Source organism: Amphiprion ocellaris, chromosome 8 (genome assembly GCF_022539595.1).
Source record: "Amphiprion ocellaris isolate individual 3 ecotype Okinawa chromosome 8, ASM2253959v1, whole genome shotgun sequence".
Taxonomy (NCBI): Eukaryota; Metazoa; Chordata; class Actinopteri; family Pomacentridae; genus Amphiprion; species Amphiprion ocellaris.
This window is the reverse complement of record NC_072773.1, coordinates 34,599,704-34,616,785: the sequence shown is the minus strand read 5'-3', so window position 1 is coordinate 34,616,785 and position 17,082 is coordinate 34,599,704. Positions and strand designations below refer to the sequence as shown.

Below are 17,082 nucleotides of genomic sequence, written 5' to 3'. Positions count from 1 at the left end.
AAATACAGACGCTAAAATGCAGATGATTCAGCTGTTTTTCTGAAATCTGTTGCTTTTTAGTGGGTTGTTGAGGTTTACACAACGCTGCGAATGAAAGGCATCATGTTTAATTGAAGTTTCAGGGTCTTTTCAGCTGCACTCTTGTCACAGAACTTTAAAGATGACCTTAAAATCTGCAAAATTAAATAAAATCATTGAAATTTATGCACAAAAGTTCATTTGTCACTCGGTAAACGGTAGAAACTGTCCGCTTTCTACCTTTTTTCCAGGGCAAACTCCACCTCCCTCAGGAAACCATTAACATGTGACCTGTAGGTGGAGAAAACTTTGCTTTTTGTCACACTGAAGTTTCAAAAACCTCTTCTAGAAAAGTGAAAATTACCACCCACGCCTTTGAAAAAGCTCTACTTGAAACTCCACGGCTCCATGAAGAAGCAGCACTTAGACTTGAAGCACATAAACTTTGGGCCTCCTTCCAACATCAAAGAAAGAAATGAGGAAAATGGCATTATGTTTATTAAAAGCAGGTTGATCCATTCAGACACCCTAAGCAAGGTACATACACCGACCGATCGTCATGCCAAACAGCAGCTGGCGGTAACAAACCGTCCCTACTTTGTAGTAAGCTATGTTAGAAAAGTCAGTAATCACTGCCACTTATCGTATTACAACGCTCATCAGGAAGGACATAAGAGAAAAGGCCTGTTTTTTTCTGAGCCCAAAATGCCCAAAAAATATGATCTAAAAATGATCAAGAAGTGAAACAATCTCAACGTAGCATAACAGTTAGGTCAGTTATTCATAAATTATAGCATGAGTGAGCCAAAATACAATGCGGATAAACCAAGGAGGGAAATAAATAAAAGCTCTCTGGAATAATAACAACATGGATCATAATCATAAGACTTAAGGCTCATTTGGGACCTGAGGATTTTCATACATACAGTGTACAACAACTCACACTGCTCAGCGTGCCTTCGTTACACACCTACCATGGATAAAGGAGGAAGGCAAGACATCAATTAATAAAACACAAGTTTGCTGTTTACAATGGAAGCCATGATGGAGGGGATACACGCTGAATTATCTCACAATGACACAACAGGCGGAGTTGAACCTTTTTGGCCCCTTTGGTTCCAGTCCAGTTTCATGGCAACTCAGAGGTTTGGATGATGGAACGTAAAAGCGCGAATAAAATCCAGGCAAAGATATAAAGGTCTCAAACTGTGGTTGTCAAGAAGCAATGAGGCCTTAGGTCCCTGTTGTTGTTTTTTTTCCTCTTTATTTTGTTTCTTTTTTGACAGGGTTGAGTAACAGTTGGTTTTCCTTCTCAGACAGTGCAGGAGCTTTTCCCAAAGACACTCCAAAGCGTCCCCTTAATCCCCTTAAATCAAGCTCAAATATGACTTCAATCACATAAATATGCGCTTAGCAAATGGGTTTAGGTCTCCTCCGCTCCCATGTATGTTTAAATCCCATCATCCAAGAAAAGTCCGGTGGTACATACAAATCCGTTTAAGGGAACCTGCGAGGTCCCACCGAGAAAAACATGAGCACATTCTACTGTGGCCTCCGAGGCAAAAACCTTATGAGAATATCCATTGGTTAGGAAGGAGAAGAGGAAGAAAAAAAACACCTTCAAAGAGACTACAGTCGAGTCATGGTGTCCTTTCAGCTCCATAAAAGCAACTTCTGAAAGAGACAGCTCCTTTCAGACACTACTTTAAGGAAGGTAGAGGAAAAGAGTCTTCCTCACAAAGAGATCTTTGTAGAAAGAAGAGGAAAGACACAGTAGGGTGGGGAAGGGGGAGCAGGTGGAAATGCTGCTATCAGCCTCCGGTTGTCTTTGACCTGCTGTTTTTCCCTCCTAAAAAGCAGCTGCAGCGCCCGGTTCCTGCACATGTTTGTCATAGCACCGTTCCGGTTGTGAGGATTACAGCTGCAAGGTTGACCAACGGGAACGCCAAGGACTCCGGGGCTACTCCTGTGGCTATGGCGCCTGAAATGGAAAATAAAATCAAAACACAACAAGTGTTTGTGCTCCTAATGTCTCAGGTGGTCTGGCAATGTATGAGAAATCTGTTTTACATTAACCAGGGGTGTCAAACTCATCTTAGTTCAGAGAACACATTCGGCCCAATTTAATCTGAAGTGGGCCAGACCAGTAAAATCACAGCATAATAACCTAGAAATAACAACAATTCCACATTTTTCCTTTGTTTTAGTGCAAAAATGTTCACATCTGAGGAGTTTTTGCCTTTTTTTTTTTTTAAAACAAAATATCATGAACAATCTGAAATTTCTGAAGAAAAATAAGTTCAACTTCAACAACATTCAGCCTCAGTTTTTCATTTCCACATTACAACTTCCAGATCACAGAGTGTCTACAAAGGAACACAACATTTAGCAATCTGGAACTGAACAATGTAGTGTTTTACTTTATGATCAAAAGGACAGAAGTCAGACAAAAAAAGACAAAATACAACAAAAACAAGACAAAATATTACAAAAATGAGACACAAAATGACAAAAGTGAGAAACAAAATGAGACAAAACATAAGCGAGACAGAAAAAACACAAAACGACACAACACAAAACAACGAATAAAGCAAAACATAAAATGACAAAAACAAGAAAAAAAAAACACAAATTAGACAAAAAGGAAACACGAAACGACAAAAATGAAAAACAAATCATAAAAACATGAGACAAACGACAAAAGCCAGACAAGAAAATGACAAAAACCAACAAAAACAGGACCAAATATTACAAAAACGAGACACAAAATGACAAAAGTACAATGAACAATGTAATATTTTACTTTATGATCAAGACAACTTGTCATGGTCTAGAAAATATTTTTAAATTTATAGTTTTACAAATTTATAATCTGCAGTTCATGTCTTCTGTGTAATTTTTACACTTTACAAAGTCGTCCCGGGGCCGGATTGGACCCTCTGGAGGGCCGGTTTTGGCCCATGAGACGTATGTTTGACACCCCTGACATAAACTATCACAGCACAGAAACCTAGGAACTCAGTTGAAAGTGCATTCAGTCACAAAGAGTTGCTGCTGGTGGTGGTGTGAGTACAAACATTCATCACTAGGTGGCACTAGTGCAACACATCAGCTGTGGGGGAAACCTGAATCTCACAGAGCCACACTAGTGAGGCGGGCACAGCATCCACTGTCAAACAACCAGCTTCTGGCAATATTCGGTGCATGTCGGAGACTATTTTGTTATTTGATTATATATATTTCCCCATCTGTGGATAAGAGACTATATTTTAAAGCCGCTGCAAAAGGAAAGAAAATGTCTTATAGGGAGAAAATACCTCATAGAGGAGTCTGAGATGACAATTTATCTATTTAATGCAGCTGTAGAATGTGTTGTGCTTAGAGTAGCAGAGTATATTTTCACACTGACAAGTCTTGATTAAAAGCAATACTTTCACAGTCTTCCACCGAGAGTTCTGGGAAACTAAAGAAGTTAAAAGAAATCCGCTTAAAGAGGCGTCAACAAGACAATTTAAAGGTAAAAGGGACGCAAATGATTTCCCAACATATGCACATGTGCAGGTAGATTACGCTCAGCTGAGTCTATATATCATTGTCACGTTCCACCTATCAGGGCTACTCTACCTGCTATCTTGGGGATGGTGATCTGGCGGCTGCTGATGCCTTCTCCTCCCTCACTGAAGGGTTTAATCTGGATCACGTAGCCCTGGTTGACCGGCAGCGACAACTCCAAGGAGGTGTTGTTGGTCTCCACCACGTTGGGCCGGCTGTGTTTGTCCTGGCTGTACATCACCTGCAGGAAACAGAGCGCAGGAGAAGATAAGGGTGCGAACACGATGCATCATGTGAGACACTGACAAGAGAATCTAACTCGGCTCCATGAGACGGAATGAGTCGTCTCTGGGAGCAACAAGCATGAATCTTCAAAAATCTGGAGGAGAGGGTGCAGTGGAGATTCATCAACCCTGACTCTTGTGCTGCAGCTTGGTCTGAGGAAGCATCTTTCCCTTTGAACTAACGCTGCACTCAAATTTCAGCAGACCCTTTCAATGTAGTGGGAATAATGTGCAGCGACTGTAGGTGACTAAGACCCAGTGTAGGAGGCTGCAAATTAATGTCCTTTTTTTCCCAGATATATGAGCCAAATGGCACTTCAGAAGGATTGATAACGAACTGAAATGTAGTCGCTAAAATAATCAGTAAAATATGTATTATGCATTTGCTGCTGCAATGGCAAGTCAAATGTCACAATCTGGGAAGATGACCATAAATCAGATGGTGCAGCGACTCCCCCTGAGCAACAATCGGAATGTTTTGTTTTTGTGTGGCTAAAATTTACATACTGTGATAATCAGGGTTATCAAGGGATAGCTGCTTTAAGGAAAGAAGGCTTTTTGTCTGCTACACACTATAGCTCCACAATATCAGTGTGAAATACAGCTTTTAAGTTTATTAGTGAAATCAGTGTGTTCATAAACATGACTTAGATCAGGGGTGTCAAACATGTGGCCCGCGGGCCAAAACCGGCCCTTCAGAGGGTCCAATCGGGCCCATGGGACAACTTTGTAAAGTGCAAAAATTACAGAGAGGACATTAACTGTAAATTGTAAATTAGTAAAACTATAAATTTAAAATAATTTCTAGATCATGACAAGTTGTTTGGATCAGAAAGTAAAATACTAGATTGTTCATTTGTCATTTTGTGTCTCATTTTTGCAAAATTTTGTCTTGCTTTTGTTGTTTTTTGTCTTTTTTGTTTGACTTTAGACGTTTGTCTCATGTTTTTGTCATTTTTTTCTCGTTTTTGCCGTTTGTCCATTTTTTTGTCACTTTGTAAATTTTTTGTCAAGTTTTTTGTCCCTTTTTTGTTTTGTTTCATGTTGTTTGTCTCATTTTTTTCATTTTGTGTTCCCTTTTTGTCTTGCTTGTGTTTCTTGTCTTATATTTGTCATCTTGTATTTTGTTTTATTGTTTTGTGTTTTGTTTTTGTCGTTTTCTGTTTTTTTTTATCTCGCCTGTGTTGTTTGTCTGTTTTTTGTCATTTTGAGTCTCGCTTTTGTAATTTTTTGTCTAATTTTTGTTTGTCCATTTTTTGTCACTTTCTAACTTTCTGGTCTAATTTTTTGTCTCTTTTTTATTTTGTTTCATGTCATTTGTCCCTTTTTTGCCATTTTGTCTCTCGCTTTTGTCGTTCTGTGTCTCGTTTTTGTAATATTTTGTGTTGTTTTTTGTCTGACTTGTCATTTTGATCATAAAGTAAAATACTATATAATTCAGTTCCAGATACAGTATTTTTTTGCACTAAAACAAAGGAAAAATTTGGAGTTGTGGTGATTTATAGGTTATTATGCTGTGATTTTACTGGTTCGACCCACTTGAGATCAAATTGGGCTGAACGTGGAACCTGAACTAAGATGAGTTTGACACCTCTGGCTTAGAAGTTTACTAGTGAAATCAGCTTGTTCATAAACATGACTTAGATTATCTTGTCATTCACACATATAAATAATCTATATTCAAAATCACACAAATATTGTTGTTTATTAGTATGTGAACCTCCTGGAAAATGGTTTGTCTGAAAGGGAAGTTATTTAATTGAGTGTTTCTTTATTCAGATGTGTGTCCTGAGTGAATTTCAACAGAAAGCACTTGTGTTAAATCTGATGGTGCAATAACTGCTTCTCAGAAAAGTTTAGTTGTTTTCTAAAACTAAAATGTTGTAGGGTTATCAAGGGATAGCTACTCGAAGAAACGAAGGCTCGTTGTGTGCAACACATTACATCACCACAATGTCAGCATGAAATACAGCTTCATGCATTAATAACGCTGTGAGAAGTTTATCAGCAAAAATCAGTGCTCATAAACACGAGTGCAGTCAAAACCGGCAAGAAAGAAAAACAGAAAAAAATGGGGCGCTCATATGGAGTAAATGGACCAAGTGACAATCTGTCAGTCTGTGTTATGTTACAATCTATAAAACCAGTCAGTCGTCAGGATCGCAGTGACTCCCGTTCAGGCTCAGTCTCTAAACTTCTCCACTTCTTACCTTGTATCCTGTGACTTCGGACTCGTTCTCCAAGGCGTGCACTTGGTCCCACCTCAGGATGACCTTGGAGTTGGAAGTGTTCCACATGATTTTGACCGGAGCTTGACTAGGTGCTGAAGGACGAGAGGAGGAAGAAAAAAAAAACAACAACAAGCCGTCCAATCAATAAACAGTCCAGACCCAACCCAGCATGAAGGAGATTTCTCATTATCAATTTATCATCCCACTGGTAGGAGTGAGCAGTGACTCCAGGAATACGTGTGTGGGAGGAATGAAATGAAATGGAGGAATGTGCATTATAATTTAACTCTAATAGAGATATATATATATACCACTAACCCATTGAGTAGAAAATGCTACACACCTGTCTATAGCTTAAAGCTATTTACCATCATTGGCTCCGTCATCCTACGGGTCAAATTGACCCGTTTTAAAGTTTGAAAATGTGGGAAAAAATATATTTTCACAGTGAAACTTCTGATGTCCACGTTTTCAACATTTTTGGGAAATCTTTGAACATTTTTTGGTGGAAAAAAATGTTAAAAATGTTTCTTAAGAACATTCACAAAAAATTCAACCAAAATCCAGCGAATTTCGCTGGATTTTGGTTGATTTTTATGTGAATGTTCTTAAAGAAAATATCAGAAGTTTTACTGATATATATGTAACCACTTTAGATATTTTTAGGATTTTTTTGGAAGATTTTTACTCATTTTTTGAATATATTTATAAGAATTTTCTTGCCAAATTTGGGGGATTTTTTTTTTTTTTTTTTTTTTTAAATAAAACTTTTAAGGGAAACTTTTAAGGAATTATTGGAATTTTCTTCCTGAAGGTTTTGCAAAGTTTCAGAAATTTGGGGAATTTTTGCTGAATTTTTGGATTTTTTTCAGACAAGGAAACAATATTTTTTGGTGCTCATAAATGAGGACAACAAGAGGGTTAATTTTGTCACTGAGCAATAAGTTGCTTTACCCAACCAATAATAACTTTTGCTTTTTTTTCTTGCACCCAGCGGACCCTAGATAGCTGGGTTGTACCAATAACACTCAGACATATACCACCCTCTTAATCATAGCTGCAGACTGAACACATCCCACCATCATGGTAGTCCCACTAATTGATGTTAGTGGGTTTCCTAGTAGGACAATGCGCCAACCACAACACCCAAAACTGCTCAGAAATGGCTGGAGGAACATAATAAAGAACACAACATGTTCACTGGGCATCAAAAGTCAGAGACTCTGGCCTTGATTTGTAACTTCGTTTACATTTCATCATCTGCTGCTTTTAAATTTCAGGGTACAGGTAAAAAAAAGATGTCTGTATCTTCTTGTCACATTATACCAGATTGTGAAGTGTATTAAAAGTAAATATATACTGTAAGTTCTGTGCTCATCTGACAGAAAACATAAAATCCAGAGGCAGGCTGTAACAAAACAAAGGACATATAGAACAGCTGTGCTACACGTCATATTTAACTGATGTTGCTTTAAAATGACGCTCTGAAGCAAAGACTTTGTTAACGACTGTCGCTTCCTCTCTCTTCATGTCTCCTTGATGCCTCTTCTGTTTCATCTCAACTAGGACGGGCTCAGATGTGAGGAGAGGAGGGAAGGAAAGCAGGCTGAGAAATGAGAAGAGGGGCTGGATGAGAGGTTATAATGTTATTAGGGGGATCCATCGCCAAGGAGACCTCCATGTCCAATCAGCCAGCGTGGCGGTAAATTAAACTGGCATTTACATAAAAAATTGGCCTTGTCTATGAAATGAAATGAGCGTAATATGAGATGGCTTCATGCTGTGTTCGTCGGCGACATGCCAGAAAACAAAGCAAAAAGAGGGAAGACGAAAACAGACGGTGATTTCAAAATTAGACAACGGATTTGTAAAGGGAGAGAAACACCTAATGTAAGCATTCAGTGCAAAAAATACACTAAAAAGCTGCACATGGTGCATTTTATGCACTGAATGGTTCCTACTTTCATTATTGGTGAAACATATATACTGAATGTGCACCTGTCGCCAGAGGAAAAAGCAAAAAAAACAAGGACAAGAAGACACAAAAGGACACTGTCCTTTGCCAGCAGTATCTTTTAAGCAGAGTCCTTACGTGGTTTCTTGGTTGTGACATTGACTATGCTGCTCTGTGGACCCACTCCAGCGCTGTTATAGGCCCGCAGGGACACCAAATAGGTACTGCTGCCCTCCAGATCCCTGATGAGAACTGAAGTTTTATTCCCCACCGTCCTGATCACGCTGGCTGCAGCCTGCTTTTCCTTCTCACCCCAGTACTGCAACTAAAACACAAGAAAACACAGGCTACACTTTATTAGTTTGCATCTAATTTGCTGCTCCCAACTGTATACAATTGTGTGCATAAAACCCAGAGGGGCCTTCTATACTGCAGCTTAGTAACGAATAATCATATAGACTCTAATACAAGAAGGTCATCACATTTTTATCTAATGAAGAAAAAAAAACATATAATGCCACAAGCTTCTAGCCACTATGTTTGTACAAGTCCTCTTGTGTGGGCATGTGTTGGTTTGACCTCGTAGCCCAGGATGCGTCTGCGGTTGTTACTCCAGGCCAGCGGCTTCCAGGTGACCTCTACCTCGTATGCTGATACACTCCTCGCCCTCAGCCTCCCCGGAGCTCTGCTGGGCTCTGAAAGGCACACAGGCTGGTCAGGAGGGGGAAGAAGACATGGATTCACTACACCCACGTCTGCTGTCTGACTGTCTGTCTGAACATGCTGCAGCTCCATCCAGTCGATGCGCAGCAGAGTGAGAGACGGAGTGAGCATGAGGTGGAGTTTCAGTTGGAAACTGTGCGACTCAAAAGTGTGATATAAGAACTTAATTTGGTGGGGTCTGTCTGTAGCACAAATGCATTTAACAAATCTCTGTTAGCTGTTCGTATGTTAATAATGGAATTGCTCTTCTTCATTTTCTTTTGATGGATCATCACACGCAGGAAAACACTTTCTGCTAAACGCTAAATGATCTTTAGTGTAATAATTTAATCATCTTGCAGCTTTTGCGGTGGAGCTTTCCTGATTTCCACCACCGCTGCCTGCTACAAGGCATCAGCTTATTGATTAAACATGATATTACAGCCTACGAAAACTTGCGCTCAAGTCTCACATCTCTTTAAATATCCATGGTTAAATGTGCAACAACTTGGGCTAAAGTGCATGAAAAATGCTCCTTCGCTATAATTTATTGAGTCTTCAGGACTGTGTGGGCGTGGTTTGATTGGTGCAGAAGATCAGTGAGACTCAAAGTGAGGGTCAGGCTGAAAAGAATCCCACAAATCAAATCAAATTCAAAAAATATTAGAAACTGCTTATTTAACCTATAATTGTTGCAAAAGACATAAAAAATGTGAGTTTAATGTTCCTACATACTGCATGTTTACTCAGTACTAGAGTTTCTGCATGGAGATTGCTTAAACTGGTGGATTCTGCTTCTAGCTCATATTAAAATGCCATAAAATAATATTAGAGATGTTAGGTTCATGATTTTTTGTGTTGTTGTTACGTCCGTGTTTAGATCAGTCTGTTAGTGCTGCACATAATGCAGCTGATATTGGTATTGGAGGAAAACAACCCAAAATTTCCACTAACCTCATGGTAAAATATGCTTTTAAATCCTCAATTGGTATATAAAAGCCACTTTTTTCCCATCTCAATCCTTCAAGCTAGTAAGAAGAGCTCAGAAATAAACACAAATACAGATATTGGTCATGTAAAATAACCTAAACTAGTAAGATTTTGACATGAGGTTTAGTTTTATGTAGAAACAGAAAGCAATGTTCCTCAAATTCTTAAGGTGTTGCAATGATTTTGCATTATAATACTAAATAAAACTGGAATTAAAGGAGCTAGTTGTGGTGTTTTTGGTTAGCTGGTTTGATGACTCTGTTAGCCTTCGTTTGGTTGTATTTGATTCTTTGATCATCATCCACCAGTCCCGTTTTTCTCTGTTCCATGATCATTTTTCTGTTAATTTTGTCACTGAGCAAAAAATTGCTTTACCCAAGCAATAACCTCTGTTTTTTTGTTGCATCCAGCTGACCGTAAAGAGCTGGCTCGTAGCAGTAATACTCAGACATTTACCACCCACTTAAACATAGCTGCAGACTGAACACCCCCACCATCATGGTAGTGCCACTAATCGATGTTAGCGGGTTTCCTGGCAGGACAATGCACCAACCACAAACCCCAAAAACTGCTCAGGAATGGCTGGAGAAACATAATAAAGGAAACAACATGTTCACCTGTGATAAAAACTACTCAAACTACGAATTAAAATATGAAGACATTACAATAATGACTAATACTGATCTGATAATGCATTGCTACACTGTAATGTAACAGCTGGCAATGTGAAAGTGCTATTCATTGCATCTGCAGCGTCACACACCTTCCTCTGCTGAGTAAATGGTGGTTACAGGACTGAAGGGTCCTTCTCCCTTGTTGTTGTAAACCCCGACTTTGACTTGGTAAGGGGAGAAGGGAGGGATGCTCTCGTTCTTGAAGACGTATCTGGAAGCATCTGGCGACGTGACAGCAGCCTGCATCCAGCCCGGCGCCCCGAGTGGGCGGAAAGCCACCACATAGCCGAAGCCCGGTCCGCTCTGAAGCTCCTCAGGAACAGGCTGAGGAGGTACGAGATGACTCAGAGGGATGACTCAAGAGAGACGAGCATGACTGATCTTACAGATATTAATACCTAAAAGTAATGCAGCTCTGCACGGATTAGGCCACTTAGACAAACAGTGCTGAGGGCGTTTTCTGTCTGTGCAAGCCTCGCATGAACTTATCATTCTGTCTGGATAAGTGATTTTATACTGAGGAGAAATATAACAGAAATATCCAAACAGCACTGCAGACTTACTGTCAACATGTTCCAATGCTTTAACTACAAAATTGAAACCAGAAATCCAAACAATGCAAAAATCAATGTTAAAATCAATATTTCATTACGGTTGTCTTTTATATCAACCTTAATATGAACAGGATTGTTTTGTTAATTTTCAGAAACACGTGAAATTTGAGTTTTTTAATCAAAATCACTCTTGATTATGTACTTCAATATGAATAAAAACAGATTCACACCAACTCTAACCACTAAAAAGACAGGCAAACAACAAAAGAAAACACAAACACATGCTCACCTCCCATGTGATAACCAGCTCTGAACGTCCTCCTCCGCCACCGTTCACCCTCGCTGGAGTCACTCTCGGAACTAACAGATCAAACACAGTTTCAGGTTTCAGGGGATGTTAAAGTCTGTATATTCAGACGTCTGCAATTCTTACTGAAAATATGGTGCCTTCTGTTCCTCACCATTACAACATGTCTAAAATTTACAACTTTTTAAACTTTTTGCAGCTCTCTCTGAAGCTATAAAAGGTTTTATACAACTTTTTTATATTTGCAGTGGTGCTCCCAAAACCCATCATGTTACGGTGTTAGTGGAGCTGTGAATTACAGCCCTGTACTCATTTAAAGGGTATTTCTGTGGGTTGGTTATAGTGAGACAGTGTAATGCAGTGGTATCAAACTCATTTTAGTTCAGAGGCCACATTCAGTCTTTATGATCAAAACAACAAAAAACAAAGACAAAACAACAAAAACAAGACAAACTATTACAAAAATGCGACACAAAATGACAAAAATGAGACACAAAATGACAAAAATGAGACGCAACGACAAAAGCGAGAAACAAAATGACAAAAAATGAGACAAACGATACAAAACAAAACTAAAAAGAGACAAAAAAATTAGACCAAAAAAGTCACAAAGCGACAAAAAATAAACAAACGACAAAAACGACCAAAAATTATGCAAATGACAGAAACAAGACAAAAAAATGACAAAAGCGAGAAACAAAATGACAGAAAAATAGACAAACACCACAAGCGAGACAAAAAAACCCACAAAACGACAAAAACGATGCATAAAACAACGAATAAAATGAAACACAAAATGACAAAAATAAGACAAAAAACACAAGTGAGACAAAAAGGAAACACAAAATGACAAAAACATGAGACAAGCAAGAAAAATCTGACAAAAAACAAAACAACTTGTCATGGTCTAGAATTTTTTTTAAATTTATAGTTTTACAAATTTACTCAGTTGTCCCGTGGGCCGGCTTAGAGCCTCCGGAGGGCTGTTTTTGGCCCACGGGCCGCATGTTTGACACCCCTGGTGTAATGTGTTGTTTCTATTGTGTATTACTGCATCTTGCATGTATGTGGCTGCTCACTCATAAATGTAAATGTAGGCGCATATGTTTGCACGTACGTATAAAAACTCTGCTCACATTAACACACTTTCCTTGGGTAAAAATGAGAAAATATGTGAAGTGAGTGAGTTATAAACCAAAAATAATGCATCTATTATAGGCATTTCTATGCAGCGGCTGAAAGAGGATTTATTTTTCGCTCTCTACATACAAGCAGGTGAAACTATCTCACTAAAGGTGCCTGGAATCAATAATGTTGCTGGTTCATTCATGTGTTGTGCTCCTTGAGGAAGCAGAGATTTCTCTGAAATACTGCGCTACAGTAAAGTTCTTTGAAGGAATCTAATTGCTGTCCTGAAGTCGGATCTCTCTCCCCTTAATGTGCATAATTTAGAAAGCATTTGTGTCACCGTTGGCAGCGGAGGAGATGTAAGGAAGTTCTGATACATACGCATTTCTTTGGTGCGGGCCTTTTTGGAGGGTTTGCTGGGCTCTCCTGTTCCTATGCTGTTGGTTGCCAAGACTCTGAACTCATACTCCACCCAGGGACTCAAGTCAATGACAGTGGCTGACAGCTGCTTCCCCCCCAGCAGCTCAGGAACTGAGAGACATCACAGAAATAACCTTTCATCAAAGCCCTGCAAGATCTGCCACTGAAAGTTAGCCAAGCTGGTGATGTGTTATTTACTGTCACTTTCTGTGTGGTGTTCAGAAACAGGATCCCAGTCGCCGCCCTGAGTCCTTTTTATCTGCTCAGTAAATTTAACATTTATGAAAACCTACACACAGACTGTCAGATGAAACCGGCCTACCGGTGGTGACGGCTTGCCACCCCAGAGAGAAGGGCGTCCTGGCCTGGATGGTGTAGCCGAGGATGGGGCTGTGGTTGTCTGAGCCCGGTCCCCAGGAAACAGAGGCTGTGGTCTCCGTCATCTCAGTCACCTGACAGTCCACAGGAGGACCTGGAGGACCTGGAAACATAATTAGTCACACAGAGTGATAAATAGTTCTGAGATTAACGGAGACACAGAGTGGGTGGGCCACGCTCAGAGCTGATGTAACACACTGATCAGACAGACAGTATTAGGAGAACAGCTGCTAATACTTACTGAAGCAATCCTCAACTACAACCAGTCTCAACTTTGCTGATACATCAAACAAATGAAGAACAAATCTGCATTTTGTTCTAGAAAATGTGGTCCTCCATTCTTTTAATATTTTTTGCAATCTGATGATCAGAATCTCTCCAGAGGTTTGCGAGGTAAATCAGTTTCCACGAGATGATTAATAGGAGAGCAAAAGAGGCAGAAAAAATGCTCTACTGAATAAAATTATATTCATTTTTTCTCTGTTGGTTTTTTTGTGAAGGACTCGATAGCTTTACCTCGTCTAAAGATGACTGGAATGAAACGACTTCAGGATATGAGGGAAAAGTTCGATTTTGTCAAAAACACACATGCACAAAAATGCACGCTGCTTCATTTTAAGAGGTGAGAATCCAAAAAAAACACCGACATACAGGGGTTTATGTGGGCTAATATTGTGGAATTATACATCTGTGAATGGAAATTCATCAATATTCACCACTAACATTGGATCTATATTGTGTATAATCAAACCATTCTTCTTCTTCTTAGGTGTCGTGCCTAATCATGTTGATGACGGTGCCTTTCCACTTTTCTCTGTCATACGTTGCATGTAGTACAGTGTTGGCCTTCGATGTATTTGTCCAGTCCTTGATGTTGTCAGTACATGTCATTTTCCGGCGTCCTCTTGCTTTCTTCCCTTCTATTTTGCCTGTTATTGCAAGATTCTCTATGCTATTCCTCCTCATCACATGTCCTATGAATTTAATTTTTCTCCATTTGATGGTTGCCACCACTGTTCTTTTCATATTTGCTCTCGTAATCATCCCTTCATTGGTTACTCTTTCTACCCACAATATCTTTAGAATTCTTCATAGGAGCCACACTTCCGTTACCTGGAGTCTCTTCTGCATGTTGTTTGATATTGTCCACATTTTGCATCCATATAGCAAGACTGACCAGATGTAGCATCTGAGGATTCTTAGTTTTGTTGACATACTGATGTGTGCCGTCGTGTATACCCTCGTGTCGTCCTGCAGGTCAAAACTGACCTGGTTTAAAGTTTGAAAATGTGGGGGAAAAAAAATTTTCACAGTGAAACTTCTGATGTCCACATTTTCAACAATTTTGGGAAATCCAGTCCAGTTACAACCCACTGCCAGTTCAGGAAAACATTCCACAAATGCCACAGAAATTACCGTATGGGGCACTTCACACGATGCGTTTAGCGCTCGTTATTCATTTTAAAAAGCCGGTCTCCGACAGTCCACAGCTGCTGGTTGTGAGCCCAGCTGTAGCCGCTCGGCCTGGCTGTGGCAGGTGAAGCTGTGGCTGGATGTGGTTATTGTTCAGTCTGCGGTGCTGTGGACGAGGCCAGCTGTTACTTTATGAACGTGCAGCGCTTCTGTGACAGATGCGAAGTTCAGGAATAGGGTAACTTCAATGCAATGCTCAGCCAGCAAGACCATCACTGCCCAAACACAGACTGCTGCATGTCATCAGCGTTACACCCATTAAAAATGAATGCTTCTCAGTCGGGATTCTACCGGCCAGAGCACAGAAACGGCTGCAGCCACGGCCACAGTGACAGATGTGTCATCCCAAGGCTGCAGTCATAATCAGAGCAGCTCAGCAGTGAGTGAGTGAGTGAGTGAGTGAGTGAGTGAGTGAGTGAGTGAGAGGGCAGGTGAACCAGCTCCAGCTCTCTTTCTACATGCAGTGGTGCAGACTTGTGAAGCCACAGATGAGGAGGGTGCACACTCTCCATAGTCACAAGCAGTGGGCTGTGGCAGGTCACTATAATACATATTACTATATCATAATACAGCCCAGACTTTCTCTGTGGGTCACAGGGAGTGCAAAAGGTGTTGGAGGAAATGCAAAATGTAGACCTTGAATAGAAACTGTCAGCTAAAGTATGGTCAAAACCTCCTCATAGGGGTGTCTGCATCTGTGAAAAAATATGTGCAGTAGCTACATATATATTCAGATTTATATGGTAAACGGGTGGGAAACATACAGAAAATTGTTACAAATTTTACTTTCAATTGTTTCCCTAATATCATTTAAACCCTCATTCATTTATCTATCAGTTAAGTGGCCAACAATAAGCTCCAGTGCTTTGACCATGTACCTGAATGAAACAAATAAAACACGATTTGCACTGGAAAAATCTAAACGAGTCTGAATTAGGGTGAAATAAAAGCTCATTGTTTAAGGAGCTTTTATTGTCTAGTCTGCTTCATTTTTCACATTAAATTGTTTCCTTTTCCCATTTATAGCCCTCATACATGTATCTGTAAGTTTGGTAGCCAACAAAAAGGAATAATAATTTAACTATGTACTGGAATCAAATAAAACAGAATTTGTATCGGAAAAAATTTAAAAAGTCTCAACTGAGTCTTCATAAAAACTGGTGAAAAAATACAATCTGAAGTGAACTGCATGTTGTGTTCATTAAAAACTGGATGTTGTGTATACAATGGAGGGATCCTAGAGGAAATAAAGTCAGGTTGTCTCCAAAATAATCATTTACTATCAAGTTGGACACATTTAAACATTAATATTATTTGCAATACTACTTTTCTTAGTAGTTTGGATCATTTTCCCTGCCATGTGTAACATTTTATTTCATGTGCAATATGTAGCGTGCAATATTTCATATTTTCATTTCTCAGGTGTAATACTTCATTATCATGTGTAACATTTAATTTTCGCTTGCAACGTTTTAATTACATGTGCAGTATTTCACTACCACGTACAACATTGTCAGTGTAATGGGCACTATTTCTTTATTATGTGTGATATTACCTTTCAGTTACTTATTTTATTTCAGTAATGTAACATATTTGTATCTTATTGTTCTACCTTTAAGCACTGCATTTCATATGTCATTTGTTTATTCTGAGCAATATCTGGCACATGAATCAAGATTTAGAAACTTGTCTTGACTTCTCAGTCGTCACATCATTTCGATGGATGAGATCTTTAATAAAAAATGAGCTTGCGTTGAGCACAGACGTGTGTTATGCATGTGTACGTTATGTACGGATACCGAATCATGTGACCTAAATATATAGCATACGATTTCTGATTGAAAAGTCCCGATAAGTTCACAGTGGCGGATTTGTAGTAGGATTGCAGTAGTAGGATCGCAATCATGTGATCGTCAGCTGGTAGCTGATGTAGTGTTCATTTGTTGTCATAGTTACAGTGATGCCGTGCCGCTATCTCCCAATGATACAGAAATCCTTCTCAAATCCGTGGATCCAGGTCCTTGTGTCATTTCTGACATTCCCTGAAAATTTCCTCCAAATCCGTTTTTGAGTGATGTTGCACACAGACAGACAAACATATGCCGATCTTCACGTAACTCACATAAATAATAATTTGCAAATAAAACTAAGGGTTTGATTGTGTTTCCAAACGTGGATCCTTACCTCTGACGACCACATCAGTGGCAATAGAAACACTGTCCACCTTGGTCTGAACTGCACAGGTATATTTCCCAGCATGCCTCAGCTGGATGTTGCGGATCATGATGTCACCATCCGATCGCTGTTGGTACAGAAGTCACAGAAAGAAAAAGAAAACAAAAAGAATCCAAGAAGTTAAAAAAAAAAAAAAGAGTAAAATTTCAGGGTTTTTAGGTTAGCAAATGCGGCGAAAGAAC

At 39.5% G+C, this 17,082-nt stretch overlaps 1 protein-coding gene across 2 annotated transcripts in view; it reads right to left on the bottom strand.

Annotated features, from left to right (window-relative positions):
* Positions 1-494: 494 nt before the first annotated feature.
* The window catches only part of cntn3a.1 (contactin 3a, tandem duplicate 1), a 96,578-nt gene continuing 79,990 nt past the window's right edge, over positions 495-17,082 (bottom strand). For both annotated transcript variants that reach the window (XM_035946682.2, XM_023266948.3), the window contains exons 14-23: positions 16,850-16,967; positions 13,137-13,295; positions 12,776-12,925; positions 11,249-11,319; positions 10,495-10,729; positions 8,619-8,734; positions 8,178-8,364; positions 6,065-6,177; positions 3,643-3,811; positions 495-1,999 (exon numbers count right to left, since the gene is read on the bottom strand). In XM_035946682.2, the coding sequence (XP_035802575.2) occupies positions 1,908-1,999; positions 3,643-3,811; positions 6,065-6,177; positions 8,178-8,364; positions 8,619-8,734; positions 10,495-10,729; positions 11,249-11,319; positions 12,776-12,925; positions 13,137-13,295; positions 16,850-16,967 (1,410 nt within the window). In that variant the 3' untranslated portion in view covers positions 495-1,907. The remainder of the gene's footprint in view (positions 2,000-3,642; positions 3,812-6,064; positions 6,178-8,177; positions 8,365-8,618; positions 8,735-10,494; positions 10,730-11,248; positions 11,320-12,775; positions 12,926-13,136; positions 13,296-16,849; positions 16,968-17,082) is intronic.